Source organism: Rousettus aegyptiacus, unplaced genomic scaffold, assembly GCF_014176215.1.
Source record: "Rousettus aegyptiacus isolate mRouAeg1 unplaced genomic scaffold, mRouAeg1.p scaffold_m13_p_6, whole genome shotgun sequence".
NCBI classification, from domain to species: domain Eukaryota; kingdom Metazoa; phylum Chordata; class Mammalia; order Chiroptera; family Pteropodidae; genus Rousettus; species Rousettus aegyptiacus.
Genome location: NW_023416309.1, coordinates 109761772 through 109780236, shown reverse-complemented (window position 1 = coordinate 109780236; position 18465 = coordinate 109761772). Strand labels below are relative to the sequence as shown.

Genomic DNA, 18465 nt, shown 5'->3' with positions numbered 1-18465 from the left:
GGAAAATTTGGGCGGTACTCATCCTCTCCCTGGGAAGCAATTAGAAGCATAATTAAAAGATCCTCTGTCCCTAGACTGGCTCATTAGAGCTAATGAGGGAAAGGAGCGGGCAGTGTGGTGGCCCTGGGCGGGGTGGCGGGGTGGGGGGGAGTGTCTGGGCCGCACATTCTAAGCCAGGTGCGGGGGGTGGGGGGTGGGGGGGGGGGACAGGGCCCCTGGGGGCTCTGGGCAATTGGAGAGAGGAATGCACAGCCCACTGAGGCCCGGACAGGGCCAGGGAGAGCATGTGAGTGGGGGCCGTGCTTCCCACATGATGTACACACCCCCCCCCCCCCACGAGCACTCACGTGAGATTCTTGAGCGTCTGGGAGACGCCAGACACCCTGAGGCCACGGACCTGCTTTTCCACTTGGTGGAGAAGCTCCAGCCATTCAGGAAGGCCCCGGGGGGCACCTGGCCGGACCCAGACCTTCCAAGAGCAGGCTGGGGCTCAATGGGCCCACGGGATAAATGTAGGATAACCAGGCGGGAAGAGCCTACCAGCTGCACCAGCTCTAACCCACTGTGCTGTGTGGCCTTGGGCCACTTAGTTTCCCACTCTACGGGGCATCTGTATCTCCACCTTTAAAATTTGGCACTAGCTCAGTTATTTTCAACTTTTTACCAGAAGTTTATTTGCAATGATGTCACATATCGAACCCCTATACATAAACAGGCTGAGCCAGCCCTTCCCTGGTTTGGGTTGGGGTTGGGGGGGTACGGGGTGACCTTTCGTCTCGGAGGTCCGCCTGAGAAACCTAGGACCCCATGGAGCACACTTCCCCATAAAGACGTTCCATAGGGCCCCTCTACTTCCGACAACTCAAAGCAGGAGCCAGGAACTACTTCCGGGTAATGATGTAGTAATCGAAATTCACGTTCCAGTTAATATTTCCAGTAATGCGATGGGACCCAAAACCTCCTGCCCCAGGCGGAGAGCGGCAATCAAGGCCCTGAGATGCGGCAGTACCAGCCAGGCTCCTGTCCAGCCATCACCGGGTGCCGCTCTCCACTGCCCCAGCCATGAGGGAGGACAGGGCACCCACCAGCCAAAGTCCCATGAGTGGAGCAGAGCCGAGACTGTGACGAGGACTGGGCTGGCTTTGGCTCTGTGGCATGGCAGGTGAGGGACAGGCCGAGCCAGGGGACTGCGTGGGGTACAGCTGCTCACAGATCTGGGGAGTGTGGTAAGTTTCGGGGTGGCTGTCGGGGAAGGGGGAAGGGGTGACCTTTTCAGGTGTGTGTGGGACCCCCTCCCCTCACCTTGGCCTTCACACACAGCTTCCTAAAGTGACCCGACTCCCTCCAACACTGGGGCAGGGGCCCTTCCTGGCCCGGCCCCTCCGTCGCTGTGACCACACCCGTACACTAAGGCTCCCTGGACCCCAGACCCTGGCTGGAGGTGCAGGGCAGGAGAGTTAAGAAATGAAAACAGCAGAGTTTGTCTGTCTACTTCCCCTCTGCAGCCTCCTCTAGGCCCTGAGGCCTCCTGCCAACAGCCAGATGGGAGAATGGAGAGAACGTTTAGGGGGAGGGAAGGCATTCGCAGGCAGATGGATGCTGGTGGCTTTGCCTCTAAAACCTGTTGCTCTAACCCACCCACTGAGCTTCAAGACAGAGACTCTCAGGAGGGGGCAAGAGGAGCCATGGAGAGATGCCTTCCCACTCCAACTCCAAAATGACACTTGGCATGTTAGGAAGTGCCTGTCGAGGCCACCGGGCCCTGCTAAGTCTGTTTTGTTCTTATGTTCTGCTTTGTTCCAAAAAGGATCAGAGGCAGCTTATACAAATACCTAAACTACAACAGGATAAAAATAGATCAGAGGGAAAACAAGGCTGGAGCGAACAGTGGAATGAACCAAGAAGGTGGGATGTGGAATTGTCGTCAGGGCAGGGCTCCACGGTTCTCAAGGGTGGGCTGCAGGTTGGGCTCTGAGCTTCCTATCGGCCAAAGCAAAGAGGGAAACCCACCTGTTAGGAGACTCACAACGCCCACAAGGTTGAAACGACCCCCAAAGCAGCTCAGCTTTTTCTGACACTGGGGTCTGAGAGGGATTCTTGTCCGATCTTTGAAGGGGGCAGGGCTGGGGTCCCAGGCAACAGCCTCAACAACGGTCGCATAGCAGATGTCGTCACGCAAACCCCACCAGGCTGTTGTACTGCTCGGTATGAACACAAGGCTAAATGCCAAGACACTGATCAAGAAAACCAACTCTCTGGAGGGCCGGACCCGAGCAACCCAAGTTATTCATCCGAGACACACAGTTTAGATTCCTGCAGAGCAGGCTCTTTCCGCCTCAGCACTATTGACACATGGGGCCCGATCATCCTTTGTCCTCAGGAACCGTCCTCTGCACGTAGGGTGTTAGGCACCAGCGGGCCTCTCCCCACTAGATGCCCATAGCTTCCCCCAAGCAGTTATGTCTATCCAAAATGTCCCCAGCCATTGCCAAATGTCCTGTTGGTGGCTGAACAGGACTGGTGAGATTTTTTTTTTTTTCTCTTCCCCATAAGGGGCAATTTAAGACAAAAATGTTTTCGGGTCATGTGGTTTTGCTCAAAGCAAAAAAAAAAAAAAAGAAGCTCATGGAATCTCATAGAGGAAAATACACATCCTTACATCTTAAATAGAAAACTGGCGCTGACTGTTTGTGTACGCCCCTACTCTTCCCAGATCCATATGTCGAAGCCCCAACTTTTGGTGTGATGCTCTCAGGAGGTGTGGCCTGGAGGAGGTGATTAGGGTTCGATGAGGTCAGGAGGGTGGGCCCCATGATGGCAATTAGTGTCCTGATGTCCGGAAGAGCCCAGAGCTCTCTGTCCGCCCCGTGAGGACACAGCAAAACAGGAAGCAGGCCCTTACCAGACCCTGGATCTGCCAGCCCCTTGACCTTGGACTCCCGGTCTCCAGGACCGTGAGAAACAAATGTCTGCAGTGTACGCCCCTGACGGACACCCAGCTGGCTGAAAGGATGGGCCATTCCGTTGGTGTCTGGCGGCCCAGAGACGGAGTTCACAACCGAGCCAAGAAGTGAGGCCAAGGGCAGCTCTATGAGTCTGATGACCACCCCACCGGAGGGAAAGTCAGGACTGGGGCCGCTCCCCCATGGGCCCCGCCACTCTGCCCCAGCCCCCACCCGGGGTCAGGGTGGCTAAGGCAGGCCGGGGGAGGAGGGGCTCCCCTCCACGTGCCTGCCCCCGCCACCCACGGCCACTGGGCTTCGAACACAATGTGGGCACAGCTGACGCCCTGTCGATAGTGGGGGCCTCGGGGCTTTTTCCATCTGTGCTCTGTTCGCCTCCTCACCCTGGAATCATTTAGCAATAACAGACTGGAGGGCAGTCTGTGGTGACAAAAATGGAGTTTCTCCTCCAGACGCAACTGACCGAAAGGCAGATCGAACTTGTGACCTTGGCCCCTAATCCATCACAGTGAGCACCCCAGGCCGTGGCTGGGAGAATTGATCCATCACAGTGTTCACGGCCAGTGGGTAGTTCTGGGTTCTGTAGAAACCTTCCTCTCCTTCCCCCAGGTGAGGGCAGGGCTCGTCACCCCAGGAGGTACACAGACTGTCCACCCAGGATGTGGGGGTCGATATTAGAACGCAGCTAACAGTCATGATTCATCCTGACCGTCTGCATCTGTGTTCGGAGCATCGAGTGCTTCAGGGATGTGGGGAAGAGCATCCTTCCTGGATTCGGACACCTGCCCTGCTGGAGGGCCTTCTCGGTGCCGTTTCGCGAGGAGCGGCCCCAGGACTTTACAGCCAGAGGGCTCTTTCTAAAACACAAATTGAGCTGTACACTCCAAGGCCGGCTCCTTCCGCAACTCCCAAGGCCTCAGGTTCAAAGCTCTTCCCCAGGCGGAGCTCCCAGCCTCTCTCTCAGCGGCCAAATTGCCAGATGCGGCCGTACAGAACCAGAAATGGTTTCCCACATGGGACAGCCCTGCTACTGCTGGGAACGCGGTCCCATACCGCCTTGGCGGTGCTCTACCTGTCGAAGGCTTGGTTTCTCACCCGTCCGCCCAGAAACCTCTGCTGGATACTCAGGTGGGAGCTAAGTGGTCTTGCAGGTGGTGTGCATTTCCTCTCTGTTTCAATTTCCTTATTCTTGCTGTACTAAATTGTTACAAAGTTAGGACCTTAAAACAACACTGGTGTATCATCGCACAGTTCCGAAAGTCAGTGGAAATCAAGGTGGCTGCAGGTCTGAGCCTCGTCCAGCTTTCAGAGGACACCTGCATTGTTACACCCGCATTCTTTGGCTCACGGTCCCACTCATCATCAAAGCCAACAGTGCAGCACGTTCAGATCTTCAAATCCTCAACTCTCTCCCTCTCCCCTTCCGCCCTCTGACCCCCTCGCCTCCCCTCTTACAAGGACGCTGTGATTACCTCGGGTCCACCCGGATAATCCAGGACCACCTCCCCATCTCGGGATCCCTAACTAAGTCACATCTGTATGTCCCTTTTGCCATGCAAGGTAACATAACACATTCACTGGTTTTGGACATTGGGCCTTGGGCATTTGGGCATTATTCTGCCTGCCACACCCTCGTAGGCAGCAGCTGTGTCTTGTTCATTCTACAGCCTCTAAAGTGAGTAGAGGCTCAGAAGTATTTTTGAGTGAGGGAATGAATGAATGAATGAATGAATAGCTACCCAGAGGCCAGGTGGGGCCGGAAGCTTGACCAGGGAAGCTGGAAGGACTGTGGAGAAGAAGGAAGAAGAAGCTAGAGTAAAAGCTAAAACTGCTGTCAGCCGGTATTTCTGCCAACTTGTTTTTGCGGGGGGGTCCGGGCCCGTGGTATCCCCTGAGCTTCTGGTGACAGGGCTCCCTTGCCTCAGGCACAGGGCAGTGGGTGGAGTGGGGCCCGTGGAGGCTTCCCACCGAGCCCCAGGAGGCTTAGGGCAGCCTCCATGGGCTCTGGGCACAGAAGCAGAGGCGAGGGGAGGGTGACCTGAAGGCCAAGGCGCTTGGTAACGACAGTGGAGGGGAAAAGCTATCAGGACGCCCCCTCGGCCAGGGCTGGCTCCCCGAGCCCCAAACGTTCTGTCTCCTTGACTCTCGGACCCAAAGCACAACTGAGGTGCCCACTCAGGAGCCTAGTCTCGCTCCTGAAACACCCCCCGTGAATATCCCCCACATACTTGCCTGTACCATCCCCCCTGCCCCCCATTGCGCCTCGCCTTGGCAGGCCAGAGGGAGCTGGGCTCCAGGTGGTGTAGGCTGAGCCTGTGCGACCCTCCACTGATTACGTCCTAACGATAGCAAAGGTCGGGATTCTAGGTCCTTGTTCCAACATCTCCTGGCCGTGAGGGCTTGGCGGTCCCTCCGCCCCTCTGGGCCTTGGTTTCTTCGCCTGTGAAATGGGGAGAAGCAACTTGAACGGCCGCCATGGGCGGCAGACGAGGCCCTGGGGCGGCTTGCTAGTCCCTATGCCTGAGCCCCCGGGTGGGGAATGCCTCTCCCAGCACGCAGTTCCTAGAACCACCAGGGGCCCCGGGACCGAGCCCCCGGGAGAAGACAGGGCAGGACCTCCTGGCTGCCGGACCTCCCCGCCCTGCCCTTCAAGTGGCTATTGTGAGGCCAACAGCTGTCCCCACCAAGTGGCATCTCTGGGGCATGAAGAGCAATGGAGAGGGCAGGGCACACTAGCTCATTGTCCCTGGGGCTGCGTGGCAGCTGCTGTGGGTCACTGGGGCTCCCCCAGCCCCCCCTTCCCCCACATGGCTATCCAGCTGCCAGGCCTGTCCCCAGGGGCCTTAGTGCGGCCCCTCTAATGACACGTGAGGAGCACAGAGTCCCCTGCCCCGCAGCACCTTCTGTCACAGCCCTTAGGGATGATCAGCTTGGAGGAGGGGGGCCCCGTGGACCTGTGCAGGACACCTGGGGCCTCGAGCACCAGGCTGCGCCCGTCCCTGGTGCCTCATGGCCCATGACCCCCAGAAAGGACTGTTTCCCAGTGTCACACGTGCACTTGTACTTGTCACTTACTGTCGGCCCCCAAAGGACGACGTCCTGCCGTGGGTCCCATTTCACTTCTTCAGAATCCGGGGCTCAGAGAGGGGGCTAAAGGACCAGCCTGGGATTACGGGTTGGGGACCAGCAGAGCCAGCATCAGAATCCTGGCCTGAACAATGCCACAGTCTGCACCCTTAGCACGAATGAAGGGTGTCGAGGGGCAAGTAAGGAGAGGAGAGCGTGGCCGCGTTCTGCCCAGGGGAGCCCCGGCTGTGACGGATTCTAGGCTACGGGGACGGGCACGGGGACCTCTGCCCGTTTCCGGCTGCCAGAGAATTCGAGGGCGCCCAGCGATGCATTTCTGAAGGGGAAGGAGCCGGGCTGTGCCGGTCTGGGACGTCTGCAGCCGGAATTAGATGAGAGCCCCGTAATGACGGCGATCGGAAATCAGCACCCCTGTTTATGCCGTGATTCGCGTGCCCGCTGCGCAGCCCCGAATTAATTAACTAATGAAAACATGAGCACTGAGGAGAAGCTCCGGGGCAGAGAGCAGCAGATTGTGGGGTTCCAGAGGGGACGTCCCAGAGCCGGGGCACCCAGCTCCCAGCCCTGGCCCCTTCTCCAGGGCCTCATCAGGACAATACGGGGGTTCCGGCCAACCTGGGAGCCAAGAGGCGGCAGTGTGACAGGGTTGTGGGGGGCGGTTCCCCCAGCCCGAGTGAGATGGAGGGCTCTGGAGGTGCGACACACAGATCAGACTCCCAGGTGACATTAATCAGCTACGGCACCTTGGCAGTCACCCAACCTCTCGGCGTTTCTACGTGCTCGTCTGTGAAAGGGGTGAGGGCTTTCGAAACTCGGTTTTTAAGTGGGAAGATGTGTTAGTTTCCTGGGACTGCCGGAACAATTCGCCACAAAGGTGGTGGCTTGAAACAACAGAAATTTATTCTCTTACAGGCCCGGAGGCCGGAAGTCCGGTCTCCCCCTCTGTCTCCGCACAGTCTTCTCTGGGCCTCTTTCTGTAGCGACGTGTCTCAAATCTCCCTCTCTTTTTTCTCATAAGGAAACCAATCATTTTGTTTAGGACTCACTCTGAGTTCCAGGGTGATCTCACCTCGAGGTCCTTAATTACACCTGCGAACACCCAGTTTCCAAATAAGGTCACGTTCACAGGTATCGGGGGGTCAGGACTTGGGACAACCTTGGGGGCAGGGATCATTCAACCCACTACAGAAGGTATTTTGCAGAAGCAAACACCGTGGATACCGGGGGCTGTCATTCCTATGCCAAACTAGTGATGGAGCATCGGGAGAAGGGCGTCCACCTCTGCAACATCCTCCCCGCACAGGGGTGGGACAGGAGGCCAGGTGGGGGGCGGGACCTTGACAGAAGAGGAGGGGACTCTGGGGCGGATGGACAGGAGTCTCCACTGGGGTGTCCTTCACGCTTGGCCCCCATGATGGATTCCTTTGGGCCACTAGTGGGCGGAGAGTCACCTCTGGCTGTACCTCCAGGGCTCTGTTACTGGTTACCGCCCCCCGGCCCCGAGCAGCCCCCCCCCTTCCTGCCTTCGCCCCTAGACTCTGCCCCAGGGGGTTGCGTGTTGCTCTCCCAGCCCTGCCTCCTGCGGCTCCGCTGGATTCGCGGTAAAAAGCCGAGTCCTGAAAGGCACTCCAGGTTCAGGCCCTTCTGCAATCTTGTTGCCCGCCCTCCCCTGCTCTGAGTCCTTGGCCGCCTCCTCAACCTGCCATGTTGCTTCACGGCCACCACGCCTTTGTGTGGTTGCCTCCTCTTCTGGAACCTTCTCCCCCATCATTACTAGACTCTCCTCTCAGAGCCTGACCTGCAACCCCTGCCCGCCCCTGCCCAGCTCGGTTCCCCTTTCCCATTATCGTCCGTCCACCACCCCGCTGTGTCCTCGCCTGGCTGGGCCACCCGTGAGGGCAGTCACAGTCTTTTGTTCTGGGGTTCCCCCGTGTAGAGATGCTTCTCAGATGGAAATCACCAAGCGACGCGGATTCGAATTCCATCATTGCCACCTTCCCAAACAAGTGAGTGCCCTTGGCCTCGCCCGACCTTGACTTTCTCATCTGCCCACCCGCCCTGCCAGGCTGGCGTGAGCCTCGAAGGAGCCTGTGTTGACAGATGAGTGTGTTCTTGGACTACTGATCCGTGTACACACATAGGGCCAAGAGAAGCAGGGGCGTCTGCCCCAGGGACCCCCCCGCCCAGACCCCACAGCCCAGAGCTCAGCCGCCCTGGGACTGTGGTCGGAGGGAGGCCCAGGCTTCTGGACACTCCTGGGTCCCTTCCCTGCCCTGCCTGGACTCCAGGTGTCTAATCTCGCCAGCTAGTAGTTTCTTTCTGGTCCAGAGTTCAAAAGAACAGCAAGTCTAGGAGCTGGGGTGGATGGACAGGAGTCTCCACCGCCGAGGGGCGGCAAACGCCACAGGCTCGTTCTCCTCGGCTTGTTGCGGGCCGGCCGGGTGCGGCCCACCGCTCCGCCTGGTCCCGGACGAGGGTGGTGGGTTCTGTGGCGCCGACGCCGGTGCCAATCGGGAGAACACCAGCTCCAGTGAGAGGGCAGGCCACGGAGGGGGCCGGGCCAGGGGGAGGGGAGGCCTGCCCTACTTAGAGCCCTACAAAGCTCCTTTGAAAGCACTTTCAGATGTCCCCAGCCCTGGAGGCAGGGGTGGCGAAATAATAATAAAACAACATTTGCATAGAGATTTCGTTTACAAAGCGCTTTCTCAGGGGCGGGAGGCGCCGGGGTGGCCCTGTGGAATCCTGGCAGGGCGGCCTCGGCCCGGGCCTCGGGTCGGTGCTGCCCCCAGCCCGGCTCGCAACTGCGGGAGGGGTGAACAAAGCTCCATTCATCCAGCCACTTCCGGCTCCTCTGGGTTTCACCCCCTCTTCCCTCTCTCCCACGAAGAGCAGAGCTCGCTCGCTCAGGGCTTGTCATTCAGGCCAGAAAAGGGGTGTCAAACATCCCAGAGGGAGGGCCTGGCTGGGACCCGATGGGAGGGAAGGAGGAGGCGGTGGGGGGGAGGGAGGGGGCGGGGGAGGGGACGCCTCCCTCCCTCCCTCTGCACCCCCGCCCCGCCCCCACACCCTCTGGCTCGCAGGCGCCTGCGAATCAGCACAGCCTGGCCGCGCTTGGTTTTGTGCAACTCTCGCTAACCTGGGCTGTGCCTTCATGTTGAAAGTATGAACACAGGTTTGGTAACGTCGGTCATATGCTGTGTGTGGGTTTGGGAACAAGCAGGGATCCGCAGCCAGCGGGGCTCTGCTGAGCCCTCCCCGGCGGCAGGCTCTGGGGGCGGGACTGGCTGACACAGCTGGGGCCCTGGGGCTTCTGCACCTGCACCAGGTGGGAGCAGGCGACAGCTGGGCCCCACGCAGTACAGCTGGGCCCGGAGAGCAGCCTGGCAGTCACCCGGCCGCCGGCATCAGACCCCGGCCCCTTTAAGGGCCTCTATGAGCTATATAGGGTCCACCTGCAGAGGCCCGAGCTGCTCCCTGCAGCCCTGGCAGGAGATGGAAGAGGTCATTGCAGGGCTGGAGAGGTTCACCTTTGCCTTCGAGAAGGATGTAGAGATGCAAAAGGGCATCGGACTGTTGCCTTTCCAGGGCATGGACAGTGAGTGAGGGTGGGCACCGGCCGTCCCTCCTGGGGACTCTGCAGCAACCCTCCCCCCCCCACCTGCTCTGCAGGCCTCTCTAGTAGGGTGCTCCCCCCCCACCCCCACCCGCCCCCCGCCGCTGCTCACCAGGGAGACTGAGCTGGGGGCTGGGGCCAGCCGTCTGGGATTCCCAGCTTGGTCCCTCTCTTCCCAGGGGCTCAGGTCTCCCCTCCTACATCCTCTCTAGGACTCTAAGAAAATGGGGTGGTGACTTCCAGCCCATTTTCAAGACTGGGGAAGCAGAAGGTGAATCAAGGAAAAGTCCGCTGGCCTCCTGAGCCCCCAGGCCGGGCTCCTCCATGGCCTCTGTTTTGGAGTTGAGGGGCTTTGGTACTGCGGTTCGGAGGCTGGTTCCAGAGGCCAGCATCCCAAGACAGGACTTAGGGGCTCCCTGGTCCCAGCCTTGGAGGGGTTCGGGGGGACGTGCTGATGGGGTGAAGGCAGCCTCTGGGGAAGATAACCTCCTCTCTTCCCTCTCCCCCTCCAGAGTCGGGCTCAGCTGTGTGCAACTTCTTCGCTAAAGGACTCTGTGAGAAAGGTGAGTCGGCAGGTGACCCGGGTGGGGTGGCAGCAGGGGCTGTCTGGGTTCCGCTTGGCCCGGAACGGGGTGCCCCATTTGCACCCAGGAAGGGGAAGTTGGCATGGGGCAGAATTTTAGTCTTATAAGCAGTCAAAGGGCGAATGGGCGGGTCCATCGAGAGGCCTGCCCTTGACTCAGCAGCACGGGTCAGCGTGGCCGCAGCTGCCCGGAAGGGGCTGCTCCTTCTTCCCGCCTTGCTGGGGGTGGGAGTGTTTGGGGGCTTCAGCCTCTGTGCTCCCAGGAGGCCCCGACCTCTTTATTTTCTCCTATTGTCCGTCCAGCCAGGAGAGCGGCATGCTCCGCACCCCCTTGTCCTCTGACTCAATGTGGGACCTGCTCAGCTGTCCTACCCATTCCTCATGCCCCAAGGTAGCTCAGGCCACAGTCTCTGAAATGCTGCCCCCGGGGCACCCCCGTTTCTCCCCCACCCCGACTTGGACCAAGCACCGCTCTCCCAAGCCCCCGCCCTCCGCGGTGCAGCCGTCGTGGGGGCCCTGACGTGGCAGTCCTAACTTTCCTTCTGGCTCGCGAGTCAGTCGCTGGCTCTTCCTCCTGAAACACACAGTTGCCCCAAAAGTCTTGCCTCCAGTTTGGTGTGTGTATGGGGGGTCCCTGTCTCCGTGCTCATCCCCCTATAGACCCAGGTTATAAACGCCTGCTAATGAGATAACTCTAGGACCTGCTTTTGGGATCCTAGTGAGTCTGTTCTTGGGGAGCGTGGGGGCCGGGAGGGGCCTGGTCGGGGAGGACGCTGGAGGCGTTTTTGCCATGGGCCAGCCCCTGACGGTAGGTGAGAAGGGAAATGAGCTCGCGACCGCTGGAGGCTCTCTGGAGCCTGGACGAAGCGACGCCTCCTCTGGTCCTGTGTCCCCAGCTTGGCCCGTCCGGTCTCCCGAGCAGTGGTTCACAGGGACGCCCTCTTGTAAAGAAATAAAATGCCCTTGTGGAAAGTCAGACCCAAGCAAGGCAGTGGCCGGGGGGCGGAGGGTGAGGTGATTTAAAAAGAAGCTCCCCAGTCCCCCTCACACGCTATCAGATGCACGGCGCCGGTCCTGCTTAAAAACGTGGGGCCTGGGGTGTCCCCACTGACAGCGATGCCGGGGGGGCAGGCAGGGGGGACGCTTCCCGGGGTTTGAGAAGGACGAGGACAGCCAGGCACGGAGGAGAGTCTGGGCAGAGGTGCGGTCGTGGGGCCAGCTGTCTGCCTGTCGAGACAGCAGCTGTGGTCCGTGTGGCCTCTGGCCCCTGGTCTAGTCTCCACCAGCGTCGAGGTGCAGGGACACAGGGCGGGCAGCGGGGGTCTGAGCCCCGGGGGGAGGCCCTCCCGGGAGGCGAGGGGGCCTGGCCGTGGCGCGACGGCGTCCCCAGCTCGGGGCTCTGGTGTCGCCAGGGAGGCTCTGCCCGCTCCGGCACGACCACGGGGGGAAGGTCGTGGTGTGCAAGCACTGGCTGCGGGGGCTGTGCAAGAAGGGCGACCAGTGCAGGTTCCTGCACCAGTACGACTCCGCCAGGATGCCCGCGTGCTACTTCTACTCCAAGCTCGGTAAGCGCCCCTCCCGGGCTCCCGCCCTTCTACCCGGAGGGCGGCCGCGGGAGGGACCCTTCCCCCACCCCCACCCCCACAGGCGGCCTCGCGAGTCCCAGGGGGCAGACCGGGCCCGCCCCAGCTCTGATGCCGGCCCTCTCCAACGCCCTGGAGAAAGTGGCGCTGGACCCGGTCCTGCCCCTCGTCCCCGCACCCGGTCCCAGCCAAGCTCAGGCACACACTGCTTACCCCCGAGGGTGAGGTTGGAATCAAAGGCTGAGTTGTTCCTCTCCCCAGTCCTGGCTAATCACACCCAGACCGGCCGTCTGGAACGGAGCCCCAAGCGGGCCACCTCTCAGTCCTGGGGTTGGGGCCGCGGTGGCCGGGGCCGGCGTTTCCGGAACAGCAGGCACGCGAGAGCTTCCTCCGCGATGCTCGCCGTTCTCACAAAGCCACCTGGACCTTGAACTGCATCATCGCCCGGCCTTTGAACTGTCTTGCGATGTTTAACTTTTGTTTTAGAAGCAAACTTTACATCGCTTCCATAAATGGAAGACTAGCATCACGTATGGGCACTACCAGGTAACTGCAAACACGCCACCGACCGACCGACTGTGAGGTCCCGGAAGTACAGCCCCTGAAGCGGTCCCCTGGGGTCAGGCCTGGGCCAGCGCCTCACCGCCCTCTGGCCTCAAGCCCTTCTTTTGTCATTCAAGGGGCTGCAGAGGGGGGAGCCACAGCTGCAGCCTCATTCAAAAACGGAATCTGTGGCCGCGGTCCCCATCTCGTCCTTCACAATAAAATTCTATAGTCCAGTGCTTTTCGGAGCTGGAAGGGGACTTCAGGATGATGTAGTCCAGTGGTTTTCAAGCTGTGTTCCAAAAAGGGTGACCTGGAGGGGGAGCGAGCTGGGACAGTGTCCAGGGACACCTCCGACTGGGGCGGCTTGGCCTTGAGTCCGAGCCAGCACTGAGGCAGTGCTAATGTGTGTGTGTGAGTGTGTGTGTGTGTGTGTGGGGGGTCCTTGGTATGTGGGAATAAGGCAAAGCACCGTCCCCCACCCCAGCAAGGGCACCTTCCGGGCCAAAATTTGTTTGTGCCTGCTTCTTGGAGCTGGGAGCTGTGACAGTTTATGAGGGCTGTCCACAGATGTTCCTTCAAGGAAAAGACAAAGTTTATCTGGGGCCCGGCTCCTCGAAGTCATGGCCTAAACACCTTTCACTTTAAATGTCACTTATTTACTCCTTTAGTAAACCTGGCTTGGTGTTCCTCCTGGGGTCGGGTACAGTGCTGGGCACACAGGAAAGGGGCCAGGTTCCCTTCTGCCCTCAGATATCTCCCACTGGGACAGGAAGACGTGAATTGATGATGATACGACATCACCTACGTTTTTGCTCTTAAATGAACAAATATCTCTAATACTATACCAAAGTGATCATCGCTCATTGGAAGTAAATTGGGGGTGCAGGAGTGGGAAGGGGTGGTTGGAAGGGGCGAGGAGGTAGGTCCACGGTCCTTGGCCCTGCTCCCGGCTGTGCACATCAAAAAGGTGCATCAGGAAGGTGCGCGAGGGCGGCTCTGGAGGGCGAGGTGCGGGCGCCACCTGCCGGCCGTGAGAGGAAAGCAGGGTCGGCGTCCAGGTTAGAAAGGCAACACCGGGGCGTAGATGACTTTCCTTTCCTTTCCTTTCTCAAGGCAACCCTTGGTTGACCTCGCAGACCGCAAGGACCTTGTCAGCTTACAGTCCCTTATTTTTTTTATTCCTTACGCCTACAGCACCTGGTCTTCCTAGGTGGTCTCCCATCCAAGTCCTAACCAGGCCTGACCCTGCTTAGCTTCTGAGATCAGCTGGGATTGGGCTTGTTCGGGGTGGCTTGGCCGGTAGACCGTAGATGACTTTCCATCGTCACCATCTGTCGAATGTTCAGCATCCCTAGCGGCTGAGCAGGCTCCACCCAGAGTCAGCTGCACGCTGGCAGTGAGCTGGAGTAGGCGCCCCCCGCAACATGAGGGAGCCCGGTGGAGTGGACGGGACCCCGGCCCTCTCCGAGCACTGGCGTCCTCGTTTGTGAAATGAGGGGGGCTGGCAGAACGGTGCTTAGAACCCTCAGGAATCAGGGGCGCCCTTCTTCTGGTGAGCGCTTCTTCGCAGAAGCCCAGGGCATAAAACACGGCTCTGGAAGCAGTTTGGAAAGCAGTGGTGTGGACGCAATGGAGTTCCTCCTTTCGGCTCTGAAAGGCACTGAGTCTTAGGCTTTCGGGTTCTCGAAGCGCCTCTCCAGTAGTCTCTGCACACAGGGCTGGATCCTTCCAGGAGATGAGAGTCTTGGTCTGACCCACGGATGGGTTACCGCCTAGGCTGAGCCAACCTACAGGTGTCCTCCGGGCCATGTCCGTCTTCACCCTGTGCCAGCTCTGAAGCCGGGCTCTGCTCTTCTCGGCAATCCCACCAAAAAGAGCCGTACCCCTAGACGCTGGGAGCAGCGTCGGGGTCACTGCAGAGAGGAAGCGAGGGCTTGTCACAGCACCGGGGCACCTCTCCACTCCGTGTGTCATGTCTTGGACCTTTAGCTGCCGGCTCTGGGTCCGCCCTTTCCTGTCTCTTGTCATTCCGTCCTTCCCGAAAGCATCTGAACGCCTTCGGTTCTGGTCCCCCTGGATCCCGGCCCCGCCCCTCCCAGATGTGTGCTTTCATACCCAAGCCCCGCTTATCAAACACTATTAGGGGCCACCCTTCTTAGATTGCAGGAAGAGTTAGAAATACCCCCACTGTCTTCAAAGCCGCTGGCAACCAGAAGGCAGGCAAGAAGCTTATACTTGAGGGCCAAGGTCCGTCCAGTTTGGGGGTGGGGGCATGCCCTTGAACTTGAGCTCCTATTCAGAGGCCCTGGGATTTTCAGGCGACTGCAGCAACAGAGACTGTTCCTTTCTCCACGTGAAGCCGGCTTTCAAGACCCAGAACTGCCCTTGGTATGAGCAAGGCTTCTGCAAGGATGGTGAGGCCCTGACAAAGGGAGCCCTCGGGGACATAGGGGACCAGCATGGGGGGCTCCCCGCAGGGGAAGCTGCATGTTGCTGAGGCCCCATGGGGGCGGGTCTGCCTCCAGGTTGAAATCCCAACGGAAGGTCTTTCCGTAGTTTTCTCCGGGCTCTCTCCAGGGGATAAATGCTCTGTGACGCTGTGGCATGCAGCCCGGTGTGGTTTGTGGCGGCCTTCTGGGGGCACGCTTACTTGGGGTCACATCCCAGTGGCTCCGGGATGTGTTGGCTGCGTGACCTTGAACAAATGTCTGAACTGCTTGTTTCTTCACTCGTGAGAAGGGAAAATGCCTCCTCTCAGGGTTGTTGGGCCACCCGATGCAGGACCCCATGGGGAGCCCGCGGCACAGGGTCTGGCCCACAGGGGACACTCAGTTCACATGCGTTTTCTTCTCTGTTTTATCTGTCTGGGTGAGTCTTGAGTGTCACCTACCCCATTACAGTCCGTCAAACTCAGAGGGTAGGGCCCCCACCAGAGTCCCCGTGATTTTAACATCACGTCCTCTCTTTTCGCATGTCTTCGGGCATGTCGTTCTCACGGAGTGCTTGGCAGTGCTGGTTTTGGGGGGATCGCAGGGGAGGGAGGCTGAAGGGTTAGTAAGAGGCGGGGCTAGCCTTCCCTCAGCTGGACCTTCGATGGCTGACCGAAAGGTGGCAAATCATGGTCGCCATCTATGTACGTCCTCCAAGACACAGTGTGTTAGGGGCTCTCCGCCCCTACACGTTCCGAGGTTCCCGTTCCGTCCCGGTCACGGGGCTGGGAAGTAGGCACTTCGGGGCGGTACGGAAAGGACAGGAGGATTTACAAAGCCCCATTGGGTGGAGAGCCTACAACCACCCACGCCCTCCCCGGTGAGCTCTGCCACGCCTGTGCCCCGCTTCGCTGAAGCAGAGCCTTCTGCCTGGTTTCTCTGCCCGGCAGGTCCTCTGTGTAAACACCGTCATGTCCCCAGGATAATGTGTATTAACTACTTAGCTGGCTTCTGCCCCAAGGGGCCCAAGTGCCACTCCGCGCAGTAAGTGTGATCCCACCGAGTGCTGGGCCCACTCTCCGGCTTCTGGGTCTAGATCCTTCCACACCTTCGCGGGCCTGGGGTGGGACACACGCAGGGTCTGGTGAGCACGTACATGTGTGTGCTCACGCTGGGGATGGGTGTCTGGCTCTTTACCAACTCTTCTGGGAATAAGCAGAAACAGGGGACACCCAGCCCTCTGCAATTCCCCCTCGCTCCCTGGCTGGGCTTGGGGCTCCGGCCTGTGGGGTCTCAGACGGGAGGTCCGCAGCAGGCTGGTGCAGAGCACAGTCGAGGGCTGGAGACAGGAGGCTTAGGGAGCCAGGCTATAACCATCTCTCTCCGCTTTCTCAGTCCCAAGATGAATGTTCTCTTCAACCCAAGTTACATAGAGGTGAGTGCGGGCGGGAAGGGGCCGGTGTGTCTCACGCCCTTCACTGCACGTGTTTCCTGGGGGAACTCTGAGGCCCGAGCACTGCGCCGTGCCCAGCTGCCCTCCTCACTCTCCGGTGGTCGGCTCCGAGTCCCGACGGCGGGAAGGGCCCACGCCATTGCGTGTGTGGCACATACGTGTGGCTGTTCCTCTCACACCCCCTCCCACCTCTATAACCTCCGCTTCAGGTAGGACGTCCCCTTAGCTGGATACCACGTGTGTGGTTTTGTTGAAGAATGGGGGGCCCGGCTCAGGACTCGTGGTCCACAGCCGTTATCTGGAATCGGGGCCGTCCTGGCTGCGCCCTTTGGAAGTAGGACTCTTTCTACTGATACGAAGCACTGGTGACAGCCTCCATCAGGGTCAGCAAACTATGGCCGGCGGCCAAATCCGGCCCCTTGATTGTTTTTGTACCGCCTGGGACTTAAGAATGATGGCTACCGAGTGCTTGTTAATTAGCGGTCCCCTGTCCCGGTCCCCTGTCCCGGTCAACTAGCGAGAGGGCCTGGTACCAGGCGGGGATGGCGGCCCCTGCCGGTTCTGAGTGGGATCTCCCAGAGAAGGCGGGAAGCAGTCAGTCGGTCTTCAGTGGGGAATTCACAGGCTTGTTTCTAACGTCCATCGAAAGGTCAATAACCCTGTAAATAAAGGCGTTCCGAAGCCTGGTCTCTGCCCGGCCAGAGCCCCCGCCCTCGGTGCAAAGTCGCGGGCCCGCACGGAGGAGTCTGGGGTAGCTGTCTCCTTACACCTTCCGACTTCCTCTGCAGCTCCTCGACTGGCCGCTGGGCTCAGCGCCTCCTGCTTCTTCTGCCTGGGGACCTCGCAAGCCCCGTCCCCCGATGGAGCGCCTGCTTCTCCCCCCTCCGATGAGGCCCCGGGAGCAGCTGGTGTCCCACCGCCAGGGGCTCAGGGTGCAGGAGCAGGGCCCGTGCCCCAGGGTAAGAGCGGAAGGGCCCCGGGCCGTTGATGTGCTGAGGGCCGGAGCGTGGGGGTGACGCTGCAGAGCGCATGACTCCTCTCGTGCCACCGATAGGAAGACCGCACAGGTTAAGGGCACGGAGAGAGGGAGGGGACACTGGTGAACCGAACGGCACGACTGGACGGTCGCGGCCCCCTGATCTCACGTGCGTGTCCTGCCAGGCGGGGCTGCTTCTCTCTTTCAAAGGCGAGCGAGTTCCATGCCTTTCATTTCTTATTTTGCTGTCTACTGACTCTCCGGAGTTATTTATATATTACGTCCTTAAGATCTGGGGGGCAGGGGCCGGTAAGGAAGGAAATGGAGCACCTTGGGTTTCTCTTTGGCTCTCTGGTTTACCAGGAAGAGCATGTTTTCATCACACCTTCATGAGATAGCCTCCTAATTGTCCTGAGCTTGGACTTCTCTGTTCTGCCGGGGCGCGCTATGTGGGTGAGGGAAGGGCGCAGACCCTGCCTTCCTCGTGCATTTGTTGGCCTTTGGACTCCCAGAGCCCTGTTCTCGGGGGTCATGCTGCCCAGCTTGCACCTCACGGTCTTTCAGGCCTGAAATGGGGCTACACTCATAAGCAGAATCCACCGGATTCCTCAGAAAGCCAGCTAACTTCCTCATCTGGTTCCCTAGACAATTTAAGATTCTTTTCTTGGTATCCGAATTCACAGTCACACCATTCGCTTTTTCTCTTTCAGGGTCGAAAAATGGGCCATTGGGCCAGTAAGTGCAGTAAGACTGAACTGGTAAGAGTTATCGAAACATAACCCCAGGTCTGTCTGGGGACTGGAGGACATGCCAGTGTGGGCTTCTCTGTTCCCAACGTCCCGTGAGCTCGCTGTTGGCCTAAACAGGATACAAGATGCAAAGCAGCCGGCTGTCCTTGGGTTTATTTCCTCTCATCCTGTAATAAGCTACTACGAATACGTGATTGGGAGCAGACTGACTATGGCAGGACGGGTCACTCATAAAACGGGGGGAGCAAAACGTGTGTACAACCAAAAGCTGGAGGACACAGGACGTAGTCACCACACTCTGCTTGGCTCCTGGGCTCCCTCCGAGGTCTGGGCTGCATGTGGCAGGCACTTCCCGGGCATATGGCCTCGACTGCTGCTACAAACTGGCAATTAAATCGAATGGTGTTGTTTAGCATGACAGCTGCTTCACTCCATGGCTTACTTAAATATTAAGGCTATATTCCGTGCACGCCTTATGTGGGG

At 59.3% G+C, this 18465-nt stretch overlaps 1 protein-coding gene across 1 annotated transcript; it reads left to right on the top strand.

The window, feature by feature from the left end:
• The first annotated feature begins 9542 nt into the window (after positions 1-9542).
• CPSF4L (cleavage and polyadenylation specific factor 4 like) lies at positions 9543-18465 on the top strand. Its single transcript, XM_016143611.2, has 8 exons — positions 9543-9645; positions 10176-10226; positions 11659-11811; positions 14694-14789; positions 15755-15848; positions 16200-16239; positions 17046-17216; positions 17944-18465. The coding sequence occupies exons 1-8, from the start codon at positions 9543-9545 to the stop codon at positions 18010-18012; spliced, it is 777 nt and encodes a 258-aa protein (XP_015999097.2). The 3' UTR covers positions 18013-18465.

Coding starts and splice junctions, on each gene's coding strand:
- CPSF4L (XM_016143611.2), top strand. CDS start 9,543: ATGGAAGAGGTCATTGCAGGGCTGGAGAGGTTCACCTTTGCCTTCGAG. Junction 15,849..16,199: donor CCCAAGTGCCACTCCGCGCA/GTAAGTGTGATC, acceptor CCGCTTTCTCAG/TCCCAAGATGAATGTTCTCT. Junction 17,217..17,943: donor AGCAGGGCCCGTGCCCCAGG/GTAAGAGCGGAA, acceptor TTTCTCTTTCAG/GGTCGAAAAATGGGCCATTG.